The following is a 21,042-nucleotide window of genomic DNA, read 5'->3' as shown; positions in this document are numbered from 1 at the left end:
AAATTGTGCGCCGGCAGCAGCAGGAAGCCCCATTAGCTAAAGTGGTACCTCAGATTAAGAACAGTTTCAGGTTAAGAACGGACTTCCAGAACGAATTAAATTCATAACCAGAGGTACCACTGTACAACTGACTTCTGAGTAAACATTGCTGAGATGGCCCTACTTCCAGATGTTTAGTCTTTAGCCTGACAGCCATTGAAGAGCTGTTCTACTCCTTGGATTTGTATAATTAAGTTTCAGGCTTTCTATCCAGAGACAGAACAATCTGTACCAGCTCTTTAAGAACAGTAGTAAATAACAACAACAACAACAACAACAACAACAACAACAACAATAATACCCCACCCATCTGACTGGATTTCCCCAGCCACTCTGGACGGCTGCCAACAGAATATTAATACAGTGGTATGAAAGCATTCTTTTTAAATACAACTGCCATACTGCTTTCAGCTCTGTCCCTCTCACTTTATTTGGTATAGTGTAGCAACTAATGCTGCAGGGATATTCCCATTGGGGTCATTAAATGGGACTTACTTCTGAAGAATCATTCAGAGGATTGTGTTCTGCGGCTGTGAGCTATGTGCAAAAGGAGCACCTGTTCCATAAATCACATCCTTACGTTCTCTTACTTATACCCTCCTCTTAGTCCTGGCCTACTTTACAGAGTTGTTGTAAGGATTCCAGAAAGAACATGCAGGAAATGCTTTGAAACATGGTGGGAGTGTTTTTGTTGTTTTAATCCATTAGGTGAATGAGTGTTTGTGTTATAAATATTCCTGCTAAATAATATGTGACAGTATAGTAATCCATACTGTCAAGGGGGTGGGGGGAATGGATGGGTGGGGACCCTCTTCTCTGCCCCCCCCCGAAATCTGACACTGTGTTTTAATAATACTTTCCTTATCAGCAGGAACCATACTTCAGCATTAATCAAGAGCTGGTAACACAAAGTGGTCATTGTTTTTTCCAGCTTGACAGCTGGAGGCAGTCTTTCATAACAGTAGAAAAGCTATTTGTGCCAAGATGTTGTCAAATTGTATCAAGGTTCACCCAGGTGTCTTGAAGTGCTTCAGTTCAGGTGCAATAAGGCTATGCACTAGCTTCATAAGATAGCATTGTCATATAGAAAAGCATTTTTAAAATGATGGCAATTCATACCTGATAATGCTACCGCAACCTCCTTTTGAAAGTGCAGTTTGCACAGCAGCGAATATCTTGCAAACAATGCTCCTCAAAAGAGCAGGCGACAGTGACTTTGGCATAAACAATAATTATGTATTTTAAATTCATTTATATTGCATTCATGGGGGTGGGGAATAATAGATTCCGAAAGTGAGGTCTGAAGAGAAAATGTGGTGCGTGCTAAACGGCATTCAAAAGGATTTGCAGAATCTTGTTCATGAAACGGTTTGGCAAAGCAAATTAACGTCCTGAAACCAAGACGACACATCAAAACATATGACCTGTGCCATTGCAAAATTAGATTTTTAGCTCTCATTATGTGCTGTCTTAAAATGATGCCTAGGAAATAAACCCCATTTATAAGCCTCCATTTCAAAACTTTGGTGCAATATTACTCTTCCTGCGGCAAAATATTTCACTATCATTTCTTTCAAACCATTTGGCCATGGATTTGTATGTAATCAAATATATTTAGGAGAAATGTGAAGGATAAGTGGGAACACTCCCCCCCCCCCATTAAGAAACACTTGAATATTAAATTACCTTTGTGCTTTTTTTTCTAGGGGAACGCAGGGGTACGCATACCCCTAAACATTTTGTGAATCTTTGTACTTTTTTCCATTTACTGTATTTATTTTCCCCAATTTGAACTATAAAATGGTGATTTTCTTGAGTCAAAATGAGAGTACCCCTAAACATTTTTTTAGAAAAAAATGCATTGCCTTATTTTTATATCTGTGTATGTATTGAAATGATTGTGAGAAACACAGAGTGCACACACTACAGCTCTTAAAGTTGTGGTAGAGAATCTTGGACCTGGGGACGAAACAGGGTCCTCTAGTTCTCTCTATCTTTATTATGACTTAATTGATGTTTACTAAATATATCTCTGGTCCTTTGAACTCTTCCTAGGCCACACCCCTCATTGCTTTGCACCACATGTTTTTGCTTGGCTGGAATGTATCTTCAAGCTTGGATAATGTCCCTTGCTTGTGAATGAAGAATTTAGAGGGGTATGTGGTTATTTGTGTAGAAAGCAGCTTACTGTACAAACATAAATTTTGCATGTGTTGCTCTGTCCACTTGACGTTTTACATCAATTGTAGGTACTTTATGTTTAATTCCCCCTTAGTCTGTGCCATTCTGAGCAATACATGGTGACTATATGGAAGAGTAAAGCACGCTTCTTGTATCAGGCAAAAATCTAGGATCTTGGTTCAGAGTCAATGGCTACAGTGAGCTTACACAGGCCCACATCGAGATTGTGGCCTCTACTAGCACACTGCTATCCACTGTGTTTCCTTGACAAAGACTCTGAGCTTTGAACAGCTGTGTGATGGGCAGGAATTCAACAGGTGTGCCTTCCCATTACAGCAGCTCTGTGCTGGATAAAGCTATATGTTGGATTAATAGCAAATACAACGTCTACAAATATTGTAGAAGTTAGACATATAGCAATAATTTATAGTTTGAAATATATTCAGATGAGTTCTGTTGTGTTGGTAAATATATATTTTGAAGTGGTTCACCAACTGCCTTTCAAATGTAGGAGTTCACATTTTGCTAAGGGTTCATAAATCACTTCGAAGCTTGACACTGATCTTGGTAATAAGGTGTTGATGTTTCTATCTAGAAATGTCTCGATTGACTGTAAATTCCTCTTTGAGAGCATGTTCCTGCCTGTACTTGTACACAAAATTTGTCAGTGTTGGTGTCAATAATAAGACAACTTGAATTAGAATGTAAGTATGTAAGTATATGATCATTGTGCTCATTCCCATTTTCAATTTCTTCTACAATTGAAACAAAAACTGAATGGGAGATGAGGTCTGTGAGGCTACTGTAACATCCATTGTAACCTGATACTTAAGTATCTACTTCAACATATGCAAGGACATTGAGAAGAATTAACTGCAGGAAAATGGCCAAGCACCTCTTGATGGCGTTTCCTTAGCTTCACTCTGCTACTGTACTATGATATAATCATGTTTACCAGAAACTGATTTCTGTAGAATTTTATTTCCACCTGCATATCTTCATGATCTTGTTTGCGTGCCGCGGTAAATAATAGTTTATGGTTTACTGTGAACATAGAATCATAGAATTGTAGAGTTGGAAGGGACCATGTGGGCCATCTAGTCTAACCTCCTTCAGTGCAGGATACTTTGCTCAATGTAGAACTCAAACCCATGAGTCTCATACTTTACCAACCTTGGGTTTCTGGGGCCATGGTGCCATGCAGCATGCATGGCCCTGGTATTGAAATATGTGGGTGCCAAGTCCCTTCATGGATAATTTTGTGGGTGCTCAGGCACCCAGGGCCCCAGGGAGTTGGCACCTATGTTACCAACTGAGCTGTCCCAAGCTGATGTGGGCTATGTTGTTCCTCCCCACTAGTATAGAGAAGAAACATAACATAATCCCTGGCTTAGCATTGTGCCTCAAACCAGGCTCGGTCGTTTGTTTCACTCACTGAAACAAACCACAGTCTGTAAAACAATGAAAATTCTTGACTACCTATTGTGGTTTGGAGCAAAATAAACCATGATCAGAGGGGAAAAACAAAGCAGCTCAGATCAGACAAACCATTCACTGTGGCTTTCTGTGACATAAGAGGTAGACCTACATTTCCCCCTGTAGGCGACTGTTTGAAAAATGTTTAATTGGAAGCAAGTTCTTTTTTAAAAATGGAGCGCATCTTAAAATAAACATGATTATAATCAGGCTGTTACTTTCTCTGGCTCTCAGTATCTTTGTATATGTCACTTTTGTGAATGAAAACATTTTTATTTTTAATGGAATCATTAAATTAGTATTAACAATCTGATGTAATGTAAATGTGATCTTCTGAAAAATAAATGTAAGCAGAGTGAAAAATAAATATATTTTTCTTTGCAGGAATCCAGAAGCTTTGAAGACACAAGAAGAAAGGGTAAGCAATTAGATTTTTATTTTTAATATTTTTTCTGGAAAATGTAATCATTCAGATTTAAAATAGGCATCTTTTTTAACATTTTAAATGCTTACTGGTTACATAGATTTTTTTAAAAAAAATATCATCCCCAAATGTTGCTCTGTAGCAAAATCTTATCAATATAATATGCTCAATATTGAGAACTGATTTCAGTGTATGAAACTTTTCACTGTCTCTTAATTGTAACAAACAACTGTTTAGATTCAACTTCACAGCCATAAATGTCTTGGAACTTTATATGATAAACTCTATTTGATGTTCTGTGAAAATTCATTTCACAAAAGGGAACAAAAAGAAGCTGCCTATAAAGGAGATTGATAGTTCAAAATCCGTAGACATAAATAGTGTCTGTTTGGTGTATATTTCTACATAGCATCCTGTTCTGATACACTGGTATATTAATTCACTTTATCAAACTATAGCATGTGTAGCAAATAACAATGAGCACAAACAGCTAAGAAAAAATGCTACTCTGTTTTAACTTGAAAAATTGTGGTAATATGCTTGTTGTACAATGTGGTTATGTACAAAGGAATCAAAGTACAGGGAAACACCAAACCACCCCATGGTTTCATAGTTTTAATTGATGGGGGTTTCACAGAATTGCACTAGGCTGGTGTTACAGAAAAACTGTTTGCTTTATGTTTGGGAAGGGCTGTTTGTAAACGTTCATTTGGAGGTTACTTGGTTATAGATGAGGCTAGTTTTCTAGATGGATTAGTACTGGAAGCAAAGCGTGTTGGAGTGGAATGGATTGATGGCCTTCATTGTTGCTCTACAGCAATCCATCTTTGGTCAGTGCGTATAACTTGATAAAATGCAGAGGCTAAAATGTTTGAGTCCGCTGTGTGTTGTAATCATCGCCCGTGTCCATCTGTACCCAGTTGCCTTGAACAACCATTCACTTCGCTTCGCTTCACCTTTCAGTGGAGAGAGGGGGAGCAAGCACAACAAGTGTAGTAAGCAGCTGTTTTAATTCAGCTCTTGTCAACTGCCTCTCAAGTTAAAACCAAAAGGTTATCGGCAAAACGTCTCAGACAGTTGTGTGATTGCATTGTGATTGATGGCTGTCTAAGGACATGGAAAGAGTCATGAAGCGCTGACTAACAGCAGCAGCCAAATGCATTCCTGCCCTGCGAGCACAAGGCTGCAGCCAGTGGGCTGAGATTCTGTGGTCATGGGAGGGGGGAAATGTTGAGAGAGGGGAAACTGGAAACAATAACAGATTCTAGGGTGTGTTGACATTAGGAGCGTATGAATTGCTCAATTATTGGTTTTTCTCATATTTTTTTTTCATTTTTCGAATCTTAAATTCGGTTTGCCTATTTCTGCATCAGTTTGCATTTTAAATAAAATCTACATAAAAATCAGTATGAACTTTTGTGCACATTTCTACCCAAATACACATGTTTGTATATATTTTCTCTAATTTACACATTTTTGTAAGCCATTTATTTCAATACAATGCATTTTTGCACACCGCTTTAACTGATGTACAGATTTCCATGCACACAGTCCTCTAATATATGTGTTTTGGAGAAGTGAGGTAGTGTACGGTTTACAAAATTTGGAGATACTCAAATTCCAAATCATAGATGTGTTTCAGTTCACATCATGCTTTGGGAAGTGTGAATTAGGTGGCTTCACATTACAATGCAATCTGAAATGAATCCCCACCCCCTTTCCCTAGTTGGCACAGATAACATAATGTGCAAAACTGGGACAGCAGTATATAAGGGGTGAACAAATACCTTCAGATTTCCATGTTTTCTTATTAATTGGAAGCTGTCTCAAGCTGTTCTTTATTAACACAGACAATGGACAGCTGGCTGAAAAATGGCTATCAAAGAGCTCCACTCTATTTACTGTTAACTTTTCAGTTTTGTTTAACAGATGTTTCTGGAATGCCTAATATATCTCTGTAGAAATGTGAAGTGGGAAACAGTTCTCCAATAAATAGATGACTATAATTCCCTGTTTTGTCTGCACTGTGTTTTAGATCAGGCTGCAAAACATCAGCGTACAAATTTTCTTGTAACTGAAGGGCACCACATGGGCACCTGCTCTTGTCCATACTTGCAAGAGTTTCAAACAAACGGGGGGGGGGGGAGGCAAGCAGCTGTGACTATAATTGAATAGGCCTTTATTGAACTCCAAGAACTCTGAGTCTTATGATGCTTTGCTACAAATGATCCAATAAATGGGTACCTAAGAACTATGAGATGTCTTTCCTTGAAAGACTGAAATGACACCCATTTTTTCTGAATCTTGCTTTCATTTTGAATGTCCTCAATAGGCAATGCAGGACTTGAATGAGTATCGCAGGCCATAAACTTGGAAGTATAGCCACTCTGCAGCTGTGACTGGGGCATGGTAATATTGTGAGATGCCAGCAAGTCTAAGTCTAAGCCTTACTTCTCCCCTTTCCCCCTTTAGAAGGCAATCCCTCAGCTAATATGTGGGATGTGTTAATGTCTGCCATCTTGCAGCTCTTTGGTGTAGTGCTATCCCTTGCTGCTATTGCCCACTATCATTGACTGCATACCAGTGCATGGCCAATTCTGAATAAACCAATAGTCCCAAGCTGATTTAGTGAGGACTATATCCTCACTATGACGGCATGAATAAGCAAGCTATCAAACAGGCTGTTAGCATTACTTGCCTCAATCTGCCTTTGGATCTTTGTGCCAAAAAAAAAGGGGGGGGCTCCTAGAGTGGCTTTCATATCACAGAAAAGGCCGTCCCTGACCCCAGGTTTACAATCTACAAGACCCAACAGGGGAATGGACTGGGAGAGAAGAGGAAATAGACAATCTCTGGTTCTAAAGTTGTTCTAAAGACCAACTAGGATAGAAAAAAATCAAGAACAGGAGGCACCAACAGTTGCTTGTCAGCTGTACAGATGGAGTGGCCCTGCATCCCTTCTCTTATTCTTTCTTATAAACTGCCCTGAGACCTTTTTGGCAAAGGTGGTATATATACATTTTTGAAGAAACAAGAACTGTGACTCATTGGGAACTGGATACAGAGGTTGCTCAAGGTGCTAACTATTGAGTATTTTTTGTTCTAACTCCTCCCTCCAAACATATTTTGGGAAGGGCTGTAGCTCAGTGGTAGATCATCTCCTTTGCATGCGGAAGGAGGTTCAGTCCTTTGATTCAATCCTCAGCATCTCCTGAGCTAGATGAACCAACTGTCTGACTCAGTTTCCTATGCTCCTATGCCAATTATTATTTTTTTCCTAGTTATCTACACCTTCCAGAGAGATGAAGGGATAGTGGGGTTTGTGTGAGAGGTTATAATACTGTCATTTTTACATTGAATTTGAATGGTATAAATAGCTGTGGAAGGAACAGAGAAGGATTGCTCCTTCTCTCCCTCCCCACCTCAGCCTTTGCAGTTGTAGTCATATTTTGTGACATTGTGTTTGCTTTCATCAAACACTTTTTCCAATACCATCTGTCAAAGCAAGCTCCCTTGAATTGTAGACAGCAGCACAAACAGTCGGATGTGAAGAGATTCTTCAGTGCCAGCCTGAACTCTGCCTATCTGTAATCAAAGTGTGTTTGGAGATTTACAAGCAGTGGCAAGGAAGTCAACAGCAGAATGTTACTCAGCCTGATAAATATATGGCTGGTCACAGAAAATATCGGAGGGGATTAGCTAAACTGGTGTGGGGTTTTTTATTCTTCTCTTCATATTGGCGGATACTGAAGCACTTGCCCATCTGCCCTGATCTTCTCCCATAACAAAAAAAAAGTCCTAAATATAATGCACAGCACTTAGAAATAAGATACATAGATAAATCAAGTGATTATTAAATGTTGTGTAACAGCAAGATGACAAAATGCGTAAGAAAACAGGATAGCTAGGTTGGTGATCTTTTGAAACAGAGTGTGTTCGTCTGGATATGTCTAAGGCACGTAGCAAAGTTTTGATTGAAGCTCTGGACTTGGGGCTCAAAGTTGTTGTAAGAAGCAAAGAAGTGGTCCTCAGCAGTGGCAGATGGCATCCATTAGGACTAGTAGGGTGGAAGACAAGGAGCCAAGGGTAAGTGGAGCCAGAGCCAATGACAAGTCAAGCCAGCTAAATCTATTGCTATCCCCGTTCTCCTCCCCGCTGCTGAGTTCTACCCTAAGGCTAAGGGACACGAAGCAGATAGGCAGCACCATCCCCTGGGTTGGTTGTAAGTAAGAAAGCAGGTAGGTGGTGGCTAGCTGAGGACAGCCTGAACTAGCAATTCCCCATTCATCCAAACTGAGCAGCCTCCACTGGTCCTCAATTCACAATGGTTACTTCAGCACAGAGCTTCTGAAAGCAGCGCCCCTCCACAATAAGCTGGAAGCTGAATTAAAGCTATATTTCCACATAGCACGTCACATGGTGCACTGCTATATTTCAGCAATGCTCTTCCCCGTGGTCAACATCCTTCTATACAGTTGTACAAAATGGGTTCCCCTTTATACCAAAGAGCAAAGACTTTTGGTGTAGTGGGAGATGCCCATGAAGGAGGAGAAGAGGGTATTCCCCCCCCCCCGCCAATTCCTGCTGCAGCTCCCAGTGTTCCCAAAAAGTCTCTTCTGCAGTGTGCCTCCCCACCTTTCAGAACAGATTTTCAGAAAGCAGGGAAAGGAAATTGGGAAGAGAGACACCTTCTCTTCCATTGGTGGATGTCTGGCTGGAGCAAGTGCACGAGTATCGATTGGATTCTACCCCATAATGTTTACTGAAAAGTGAGTTTCATTCTTCAAAAATTCCTTCTATCTTCCCTCCTTGAAAGATATTACATAAACTAAAACTAACTAAAGGGCAGAACACGAATGATCATTTTCTTTTCCTTTTTAAAATTTTTTTTGCTATATGGCATGATTTTATTGTGTATTATTAAGGCACACAATTGCTCAGTGTCACCAGTATATGCTCATCTGGCTCATCTAAGAAATTTCATAGAACCTTTGTTCTGAATAATGATGGAACTCATGGGTGAAGAATACTTTTATTTCAATATATCTTTGTTATTTGTAAAGGGAAACTTTGTGTACCTTATTATTCTACTGTATTTTTGTACTTTTGTCCTTCTAGGCTGTGATGTTTTACGGTTTACATCTTGGAGTCTTAATTTTCTTACTTTTTGCTATATTTGCACTCCTTAACAAAATCAATAAAATATTTCTTAAAAATTCTTCCAAGGTTTGCTTTATGGAATTCCTGCCCTTTATTTCTTCCTGTTCACACACAGCACAGCTTAAGATGCTCATTACTGTAAGTTTCTGCTCCTTTGGGGGAGGAGGCTGCAATTCCTAACTTCCTAACATTTTATCCTAATTCCTATATAGAAAAAAAGCTCTATGTTGCTATCTTAAAATGAAAAATGAATCTTGTGCTAGTAGCTTATTCCTGTTTCAGGTCTGCAAAAGTGGATTAAGATGTTCTACATAAAATATTTGTGAAATCATACAATTGTAAAGTTGGAAGGGATCCCAGGGGTCATCTACACACAATATAGTGTGCGTGCTTATGTAGTGTTTGACTTGCCCCCAGATAACAAAAGCAGTGAGGCAGCTGCTTGCGCATGCATCTAATTCTCACTTTCTGTGAGAACATCTGTGTCTGAGACTGGGTTTGTTCCACCAGCATATGCGGCTGGGTTCCCAGACTCCATAATATTTCATCTCCAGGGCTGCATTACCTCACCGGTATCCTTCCAAGGGCCATAGATGGGGCCAGCAACCTTTTTCAGCCGTGGGCCACCTTCCCTCAGACCATGTGGTGGGCTGGACTTTATTTTGAAAAAAACAACGAATTCCTATGCCCCACAAATACTCCAGAGATGCATTTTTTTTAAAAAACCACACATTCTACCCAAACACGCTGATTCCCGGACCATCCATGGGCCAGATTGAGAAGGCGATTGGGCTGCATCCAGCCCCCGGGCCTTAGGTTGCCTACTTCTGGGCTAGAGGCAAATACTGGGATGGCCAGAAGCAGACATGGACAATGCTGTGGATGTGACTCTTAACTTTGTACAGTAGGCTGCACTGCAGCTACACAAAAGTGAAAGGATTCTACACCCACCTGTCTCCATCCATAGAATCATAGAACTGTTGAACTGGAAGAGACTCTGGGGTCATCTAGTCCAGCCCCCTGCAATGCAGGCATCTCAACTAAAGCAGCCATGACAGATGGCCATCCAACCTCTGCTTAAAAACCTTTAAGGAAGGAGAGTCCCCCAGGCCTGAGGTCTCCCCCGCAGCTCTGCTGCAGCCCCACCTTTTTATGCACAAGTGTTTCTGTTTTCCTTTGGGAACTATTGAAGAGGATGGTATTTTAGGAGAGCTAAACGCCTCTATGACCCCCCACTAAATGTGAATGTTTCAGTTTTCCTGTACATAGTGCTACATAAAGCATATGGTTTAGAGCTGATTCTTAAGGCACAATTCACATATGAAACTCAGGTAACTTTGTCCTGTCATGTGCCATTCAACCGGTTAATTGATTATTATACCATTAATGACTTGTTCCACACTGTTAAGGCCCATTCTTGCAAGGTTCTAGGAAATATGCAGAAGGGCCCAAATTGCCCTTCTTTGCTTCTGATATCCATGAAGGATGAGTCTCTTCTTAATAATATTTTTTTAAAGAACCATACACATGCCTGAGTGAGTAATTGTACTAAGCTTAAGAGACTTGGATTCTCGGCCAGGGCAAATTGCAATAGCTTTCTCCCTCCTATCCCCTGTTTGTTGATGAAGCTATTCAATCTGGCTTGGAGACTCCAGCCATAATTATTCATTTGTTTATATTTTGCTTGCAGCCATCCATTCAAGAAATTGGTGTCAAATGATGGGGTTTTTTAAGTCAGCCAGCCAAGAAATGATCGAACCAATTTTTCCCTCTCCGCTCATCTGTCTAACTTTAACAAATGACATGTATCTTGAGGGTTATCAGCAGATGAATAAGACAGAACTGTGCTGCAGGTTGTTGTAGTAGATAGCTTTAAAACCCCCTTTTTTAAAAAAATGCATTAAATCCAGAAATGCTCAGGTGCAAGTATGCATTTGTTTTACAATGCTGTGATTTAACTTATTTCAGTTTAAACATTTAAATAATGTACATTTCATCTAGTACTGCAGATAAGTGGTAGCAAGGCTGTATTCTTTTTAATCAGAATGAATAAGAACTTTGCATATTCTTTATTTATTTGCTTCAATGTTATTTCAGCTTCAGGAAAACAAATATTTATAGTCCCTCCACTAATGGGAGTCTTGATCCAGCAGAAGCTTCCATAAACACTAAAGGAGAAGAGATGATTTTTGCAAGAATCTCCTCTTTCTTCTTGTCCTCTGTGGAACTTCCCATCTAGTCTAAGGTTACCATATTTTTTTTCAATGAATCCGGGACACTTTGCAACTTCAATGGATTTTATATGGGGACTGATTTGTAAATCCGGGGACTGTCCCTGGGAAACAGGGACGTCTGGTAACCTTAATCTAGTCCCAAAGAGACCTCAACTCTCTGGAACCAATGATTATTCATTTACCAAAAGGGTCATAGCTTCTACTGAAATTGCCACTTTAAAACTTGTGCCAAGTCACTTCAATGAATCATCTATAGATCATATAGGAACTCCGGGTTCTTTTCCACATCAAATGGCAATGAAATTATCATGAATCTGTGGGTGCTAGACCCATGTATATTAAGTTGTACACTGGACACTTCTAATCCCCTGGAATTAAGTCAGACTAAGCTTCCAATGTGAGGTGATGGATCATAGGAATTGGGCGTCAGATGGCAAATGGTTGGGGCCCCTTTCCCTCAACTGGTAAAGCCAGAGTTTAGGGTAGAGTTAGGTGACCAAGATGCAAAGCAGCACACAGAGCACAATGTTTGACATCTGTTTGTACCCAAGGAGTTCCTAGCACCTGGAACCCCTGAAATCCCACACCACTCAGAGATTGGGCTGGCATGCAACAATATCCATTGTACACTTGCACACAAATTATTGGGAGAAATATGCATTGAACTGGTCAATTAACTGTTACACAAGTTGCATTTAAGTTTATTTGATTGTGGTCATAGTAATTACAATGAATCTTTGGCAAGCAGCACCTGTTGACACTTGGTACCAGCTGCCTTTTGAGTCACTCTGTTCAACTACAGTGGCTTCTTGTGACAATGCAGAGACAAAGAATGGCCAGTAAGTGATCAAATGTGTGAATGTTTCTCCCACATACAATATTTCCTATATATGACCATTCAAAAATAAGTCCCATTGAATACAATGGAGCTTATTTCCAGGAATATGAGTGTTGGATTGCAGCCCTAATATGCAAAACTTAGAATGTTTGGGGAAAGAGGACATTGTGTTGCATTCTCTCACATGCACTCTGAAATGATACAATTTGACAGACATTTCACAGGGTCCATTCATTTCCCCTTGCAGAACTGACCCATATTTTACTTGCCTTGGAGAGGGACATTTCCTTGGGCATATCGTTTAGTGCTGCATGTGTTGGGACCATTGTATTGTGAATTTTTCCTTTCCTCACCAGTGAATGTCACGGACTGTGAATTTTTTGCCTATTCTCCAGTATGATGGTCAGACCCTGAATGGGAATGTGCAGAAAACTATGCAACCAACCTGGAGAAAACCACGAGGGTGCTGTTCCTATAGGCTAGAGGCAGCAAATGTGGTGCCCTCTGTATCTTTTGGACTACAAATCCCAACAACCCCAGCCAGCATGGTTAATGGTTGGGAATGATGGGAGTTGTAGTCCACAGTATCTGGAGGGCACCACATTGGCCAGACCCATGTATATTAAGTTGTGGGCCAGTGTGCTATAGGCAGTGTAACCTAGAGACTGATTCTCAGGGGGCACTTCTAATTGTATAGTAACTTGCATTTTCAACTGACAGATCATTGTGCTTTCAGTCAAACTAATGGATCAGAGGGCAGTTGCTTCATCCTGGATGCAGCACCATCCTCTCAAACGAAAGAACCAAAATGTTAAAGCATTTAACAAGACAAATAGTAGTAACACAAATCTGTGCCATATAATAATTAATACATTAATCATTCTTGCCACAAGTTTGGTAACACACATTTCCCAATGTAGACAGCTTTATCAGGAGGAAAAGCAATTGCTTTCCACATTATTTATTTTGCCCATTTTAGCAACTATTCTCATGTGGATAGTTGCTGCAACTGAGAACTCATTTCACTCTTTCTGCAGCTGTTGTCATTTTATATACATCTTCTTTGATTTTCTATTTCACCCTAAGCATTGCCATGAAAGTTTAGTGCCCAACGAGGAATATTTGACTAGGACAACATAGGGTATGAATGTGTAACTTGTACTATTTTAGCACGTGACACTATTGACCATTTTATCCTGCCTCGTTTACAGCTTCCATTAAAGACTTGCAATTAGTTAATGGTGTTGAAAAATGCAAAACACCACACACAACAAATGTCACTGTGATGGACTTCTAGGGACTGCTCTGCTGCATCCTCTATTTCCTACCTGCTTAGATGCAGGATCAGGGCCACAGTCAACAAGGCTTGCCAACAGGGCCAGTGTGGGGAGCCTTTGGCCCTCCAGTCATAGCTAAACTACAACTCCCATCAGCCAAAGCCAACAAGGTTGATCAGAGTTTTACTTCAGCAGCATCTGGAGGGCCAAAGGTTCCACATGTCTGTGGTAAGGAATAGCTAGGAGGAGTGTTTGTAAGCACAGAAGACTTGCAGTTTTCCCTTCCAATTAGGTGGCATGACTGGTCAGATAGAAAACACCTGGGGCCAAACATAGCTGCTGACCTTCACACGCCCTCAGAGCTTTCTGTAAAAGAAACACTGGTGGAAGGAGGGAGACTGACAACACAAGGGCTAGCCAGAGTTGCCATTGACCCAAGCACAGAGAAAGCTCCCAGAAGGAGTTTCTGTGGCTGGTTGTCAACATGGAGAGTCATGTGACCACCTGCCACACCTAACAGATGCTCTGACTGGGGAGCTGCGTGTAAAGAGACTGGAGAAGGAGTCAGAGAGCTGCTAGGTCCTGGCATGAAGGAGCGAGTCATGCTAATTCCCCAAATGAGGTAAGCACAAACATGAAATTAGACCTCTTTGTCTCAACCTTAAGAGTTTACTTATCTAGAAATGTCAGAAGTTCTCAAAATTAGAGTTGCAAGAAGAGGTATTTTCCATACACACAGGCGCATCCCTCCAGGAATGAGAGAGAGAGAGAGAGAGAGAGAGAGAGAGAGAGAGAGAGAGAGCTTTTTTTTCCTGGGGGGGACATAGGGGTATGCATACCCCTAAACATTTTTTGAATCTCTGTACTTTATCCATTTGTTGCGTTTATTTCCCCCAATTTGAACTATAAAATGGTGATTTTCTTGAGTCAAAATGAGAGTGCCCCTTAATTTTTTTTGGGGGGGGGGACAACACTGGGGGGAGAGAGAGAGAGAGTTGGCTGCCCCCAGAAAACACTGTGTTACAGTTGTTAGAAAAAGAGATGCCTTATTTTAACTGGTAAGGACTACAGAAGTCCTCATGAACTGGATCACAGGTGGACTGCATTAACCAAAATTACAAGAAGGAAGTTTTAATACCTAGGAGTGTTGGCTGTGAGTTGACACAGTCGTGAGGAATGCTCAGTTTTATGCCAGGGAAGAGAAGGGCTGTGCCTATGCCCAACAGTCACAAATGCCAAAAAACATTTCCTCATTCCAAATAATTTTTAGGGATTCAAATTTTGCCTCTCCCCAGGTCACTTTGAGCAAGCCAGTCTCTCCCAAACTCAGGCTCCTCACCTGCAATATTGGGTGGTGGTAATAATACTGACCTGCTTTATAGAGAGGTTCAAGTTGAAATCCTCAAAATGGACTCCATGCTGCATGTGCAATGCTTTGGACATTTGAAAACATTATGTTAAATATAAAGATGATGTTAGGATTACTCTGTGAAGAATGTACGTAAAAATGGCCATTGTGCCCATCCACCAAAGATGAAATACAACTGATAATTAATCTTTGCACCGCTGGAGTAGATTGAAACAACAGAAAATTACAAATTTAAAGGAAAAAATCTGGCAGCTTGTCAGACATAAATATGTACCCTTCATGAAATCAAACTTATTATCCCATCAGTTACGCACATTCTCCATTTGGAGACTAGTTCTGTAAAGATGGTGACGTTAATTATTTTATTACGGACCTGTCGGAGGGGAGACTTAATTATCAGTTTGACATGTCTTGGCCTAAAATGAAAACTGCTTGTGGGAGAGAGAAACAGAGAGAGAGAGAGAGAGAGAGAGAGAGAGAGAGAGAGAGAGAGAAGGGAATAAAGCTATCAGTTCATTAACTGGTGCCAGAAACAGCAATAACTTAACCAGAACATTCTGATTAGCACAGTGGGACCAATCTGTAATATCTTGTTAAAGACAACTTCATAGAGTTCTTGGCACTAAAATGTTGGCACAGAACTGAATATTTGAGATGAACTTTAGGTTTGCAATATATCGTCGTGAAGTTTTCCCTCAAGTTCCAGTTAAGAAAATAACTTTGGGGGGGGGGGGCTAGGTTGATGGAATTTGTTTGTTTTAACAATATGTCATGATTTGTCCTTTATCCTTTACCCGTATAATCTAGCTATACATAAGGCTGCAATTTATGGTGCACTCTGCTGAGTGGCACATACCACCCTCCACCAGAAGGGAAGTGTCTGGCTGGGTGACATGTTTTTCTCTGTGTGTGCTGAGAGGGAAGATTTCCTGTATGGAAGGCCTTCCCTTTCTCAGTACATAGAATAAAAATGTCACGAACCCTACACAGTCAAGGTTCTGAATAGAACAGGCAGCATCCAGGAGGCTTCTCACTTCAGATCTTTGCCCTTAAGCTCATGGAGAGCTGAAAATAAGAAAATGATGATGCCTTAGAGAGAGCAGGACTTGGCAGAGTGCCTTCATATTCCCCCTTGTGTAATTCTTTTAATGACTTCACTGAACACCCAGACAGGACTGATGTGTGTGTGAATGCATAGAAAGGATCTGTGATTATGTCCTTTCCAGGCTTGCTCACATTGGGGTCTGGCCTTTCTATGACTGGAGTATGTCCGCACCCCCCAAGCTTCCTCCAGGGTAAAGTGACCCTCTGCCCCCAAACGGTTTCCTACCCTTGTGTAAACACAGAGGATTAATATACACTACATAGTTAATCTGTTTGAAGAGTCTTTTCTTCCGAGGGATTGCTGGGAATTGTAGCTCAGGGAGGCAGATGAGATTTCTAGGGTAAGAATTCCAGTGAGCTGCACTCATGTCTTAGAACTGAACTGAGATTTCTCAGAAGACATCTTTCTGACAAAATACCTCTTTTCGGAGAGGGAGAGAGGGGAAAGAGGGGGAAGAGAGAGAGAGACCAGGGTCAACACACTGTAGAGAAAGCAAGGCTGCCAGGCTGCCAACAGAATTGCTGCTGGTGCCAGAAAAACAACAGAAAAACAAATCCTTTGGAAAAATGAAAGTATTTTTGTCCTCTAGAGATACTTGCTGAAATGGTCTCCCTTTCCCTCCAGCCATTTTCTCTGTCCACTTAGGGTAGATAAATTTGAGGTGCCTTTTGAGCACAGTCCTGGTCTGCATAGTCTCCTAGGTCCCCTCCCATGCTTCCCCAGGTGATTGTCAGTCCTTTCCAGGTCTTCGAACTACTGTCTTTCCTACAGTCACATTCATTTCTTTTCAAGTAGACTAAATTATCAGAAATTATGGGCAACAAATGGAAAGGTTTAGCTTTCACCAGAGATGTGTGACCATCCTGCCGCTTGCTTTCAAACAGGGCAAGGCTTTGCAAGGGCTTAAATCTAATGTCCCTACCACCAAACATTTGATTCTCAGATTTGCACACAAATTGGAGGGCGCTTGTGAAGCACAAATGGTGCCCACCTGCTCCTCTTTGCCTCTCTCCTAAGGTTCAGTCACTTACACTGGAGCAGGACCAGGGAAATCAGTGGCAGTGGAGCACCCTTCCAACCTTGTGGAGCCTCTTTTTCTGCCAGGAAAAGGACAGAGACTACCCGCCCCAGGATTTCCGTTGGGAAACTGGTGCTGAGATTTAGTTTAATGTTCAGGGAAATGGCTCTTCCTTTCCCATGTTGCTTCTCTTAGGAATACACTTTTTATTAGCCTCATTGCCCTGTTATTCAGTCAAGAAGGCTCCCAGGGAAGCTTACAAATGATCAAAAATGAGGTAGTTGCCATCAAATTTACAATCAAAAAGACATAAAAGGAAAAGAGGTGAGGAGGGGGAAAAGCAACCTCAGGCACCAGTTCTCAAAGTTAGTTTTTATAATGATCAGCTGGGATGGGAAAAGATCAGGGTTGTTGGAATGGCTGCCACTAGGAGACAGCTGAGGGATGGGCTGGTCTGCATCCTAATGACACTGTCTGGAGGCCAGCAATTGGTCTGGACAGAGTTAAACTGGGTTGAGAGAGTCATTGCTTCCCATAGTGTATTTCCAGGCCAGTCGCCATGATTGCTGAGAATGATGGGAGTTGTAGTTCAGCGACATCTGGAGGACCAAAAGTCCCCCATTCTTGGTGTATATGCATGAGTTTTTATCTTTTTTTTAATTTTATTTTTTAATAAGTTTTTATTGTTAAAATAGTTCATCATTAATACACATATACAAGCATACAAACATACATTTCATACAATCCTTAAAAGTGTTCAAACATACTTACACTCAATCCCACAAATAATTCCTTTCCCCATCACCATCCACCACCCCTCACCCCACCTTTGTGTTTGACTTCCAATCTACTCAATTACAATTTCTTTCCACTTCTATTACTTTCTTTCACACACCTTTAGCCTAATTTCATACTTCTTTTTCTATTACACATTGCTATCCATCTTATTTGATATTTCAGTATTTGAAACGGAACTTGTTTATTCTAACAGGAGTTCTGATTTTTCGATATGATTTTGCAAGTATCTTTTAAACACCTTCCAGTCTCTATCCAGTTTTTTAATTTGTGGTGTAAATATTGTTATGAGTTTACGGTTGCTCAAAACACCTAAATTCTTGGGACTAATAGGAGATAGAATTTAATTAAGGCTAGGTGTTAAGACTAGATGCCAAACCCGTTTGTATCAAACCAGACCCAAGTGTATGAAGCTGTGTACTAGACACTGCTAATCCTTTAATTAAGCCAAGTGCTAAAAGATAATTAAGACAGGCTAACATCCTCATGAGGTGATAGTCTGGGGATGGCCATTAAGAACAAAGGATCATGAGCCTCTGTCAGAGATGGCAAGTGGATGGGGCCTCTCCCTCCTTCAACAGATAGAAGCCAGCATTTAGCGAGATTAGAGTTAGGGTTGCTGTGATGGGATCTAGGGTTAGGAATTATGAGACTGAGACACAAAGCAGCAGGCAGAGCAACAATGGCTGATGGCTATTTCGATCCAGCAAGACCCCCTTGGACTGTTAATGCTGTGAACCCCTCCATTGTTGGCTCAGTTTGTATATATGTGTAAATAAAACACATATCATAGTCTCCGCTGTGTCACAGTCCCAAAAGGAGAAATAAACCCTGGGGTAAAGCATGTCTGAAACCCTTGGAATCTTGCACTGCTCAGAGATTGGGGTTGTGTGCAACAATATATATTTATCCCCCCCTGCCCTGGTTTCTGAGGGATTTCTTTTTAAAATTAAATTGCACAAACTTTGCCAGAGAGAAAAGTGAGAAGAGTATGGACACCACAAGCCGTGATACGCTTTCAAAATTATTTCACCTCTCTGAAACAATTATAGTTTTGTCTCCTGCCATTGATAAGTAATTTTGTGTCTCTGAAGGAGGCAATGAAGGAACTGTTTGTTCCAAAGTTGCTTTGAATCAAAATAATCAGTGCTTGCAGATTTCTTTTTTTCAGAGAAACTATTTTAGTCACTTAACGAAATCTGTTTAGCTACTCAGATTTTCCAACAGAGATGATCAAACGGTTTCCTGTGGTTAGCACCTGGCCCACAATATGATTTTAGGATAATCTGTTAATTCCCCATAGGAAATTGTACTTTCTTTCATTTGATCTCAGCACAAATCTGTGACGAATTCAGTAATTGTGGTTAAGTAGAGGTTAAGTTAACTTGCAGAAATTACTTTCTACAATGCTTACTGTCAGTACATTGTTTTGAAATCCATTACACAACAGTGATAAGTATGTTTATGTAAGATGCCTTTTTAAAACCATCATAGTGGAGGGGAATGTGTGTGTGTGTGCGCACGTACCCAAATGAGAACACTAAAAAGCCTTATTGATGTCAGGTCCAGCATCCTGTTTTCACAATGGCCATCCAGGTGTCTATGGGAAGTCCATAGGCAGGATATGAGAACAATAGCTCTCTCCCACTGTTGTTCCCCAGCAGCTAGGATTACTCTGACAGAGAAGGTAATATAGCCACCAAATCTAGTCATGATTTCCCTAATTTTTGTGCGCAACCTTTTTGGGGGGGACATCTATGCAACCAACTGAAATTAACTTATTTTAAAGTGATGGTATAAAAAAAGGGCTGACATGTTTCTGAAGCTTTCATTATTTAAAGTTACTTTAAGGCAAAGTATCTAGAAACACAGAGTGAATGGCCATAACAAGTGGTGTTAATAAAGAATTAGAAGCAGAGAGGATATCAGGCTAGATGGACAGTTCTGGATAAAGAATTCAAGAAGATTAAAGCAAACACACCTAAATCTACACAAATAACATCTTTTTATTTTCATATGTGGTGAGAATGTCCAAAAGTTGAACAAAAATGGTTTCTGCAGAAATTTTTTAAACCGTAGCTCCTGCCAACCTAGCAGTTCAAAAGCACATCAAAGTGCAAGTAGATAAATAGGTACCGCTCTGGCAGGAAGGTAAACAGCGTTTCCGTGCGCTGCTCTGGTTTCGCCAGAAGCGGCTTAGTCATGCTGGCCACATGACCCTGAAAAACTGTCTGCAGACAAACGTCGGCTCCCTCGGCCAGTAAAGCGAGATGAGTGCCGCAACCCCAGAGTCGTTCACGACTGGACTTAACTGTCAGGGGTCCTTTCCCTTACCTTTTTAAAGTCAATATTCACTTCTCTTCAAAACTTGCTTTACTTTTGGCATGTAAAGGAAAAAATGAGGACATTGATATTTGAAGCAATAAATGAGGGCATTAAATCCAAGTACTTACCTTCTGATTCTCGCAGCTATCTATAACTCAAGGCTGGAAGACACTTCATAGTTTCATTATAACAAACTGATGGAATAACTTTTGGAGCTTTGCTCTTCAGGAAAAACTTATATGGCAAGTCAGATTCCTAAAATGAAAGGCAAAGTAGCTTCCTTTATGGCAGTCTAATGGGAATTTTCAGACTTTGTTAAAAACCATCAGATACATCCCACTTTTCTTCCAGCAGCTATGGACCTCTGGGACAAGTAACTTGCTCTAAGTTTACCTTGGCCAGAAGAAACACAAGCATAATCCTTCCACCTGTTTGACCCTCAAATGCTTAATTGTCAACTTTCCTATACCGATCCTTTATATCCTTTACATAATAGTGTAGCAGTATTATCAACAACTGTTTTTTGCTTTATGCTTTATGTTTATGTGCATACATGACAGATGACCACCCAACCTCTGCTTAAAAACCTCCAAGGAAGGAGAGTCCACCACCTCCCAAGGGAGTCCCTTCCGCTGTCAAACAGCTCTTACTGTCAGAAAGTTCTTCTGATGTTCAGTCGGAATCTCCTTTCTTGTAACTTGAAGCCATTGGTACTGGTTAATGTAAATGTATTTAGAAAACTTTTTGTTTTGAAACTCTTAATGAATTTTTTAAAAAAATTAAAAGAAAACTGTACACCAA

General features: G+C 40.6%; 1 protein-coding gene across 3 annotated transcripts in view; it reads left to right on the top strand.

Annotated features, from left to right (window-relative positions):
• FSTL4 (follistatin like 4) overlaps nt 1-21,042 on the top strand; it is a 375,555-nt gene that overhangs the window by 23,469 nt on the left and 331,044 nt on the right. For all 3 annotated transcript variants that reach the window (XM_080997135.1, XM_080997134.1, XM_080997133.1), the window contains exon 3: nt 4,081-4,114. In XM_080997135.1, the coding sequence (XP_080853261.1) occupies nt 4,081-4,114 (34 nt within the window). The remainder of the gene's footprint in view (nt 1-4,080; nt 4,115-21,042) is intronic.

Source organism: Podarcis pityusensis (genome assembly GCF_964106645.2).
Source record: "Podarcis pityusensis genome assembly, chromosome: 2".
Lineage (NCBI taxonomy): Eukaryota > Metazoa > Chordata > Lepidosauria > Squamata > Lacertidae > Podarcis > Podarcis pityusensis.
The sequence above is the reverse complement of the archived record's forward strand: the minus strand, read 5'-3'. Positions and strand labels throughout refer to the sequence as shown.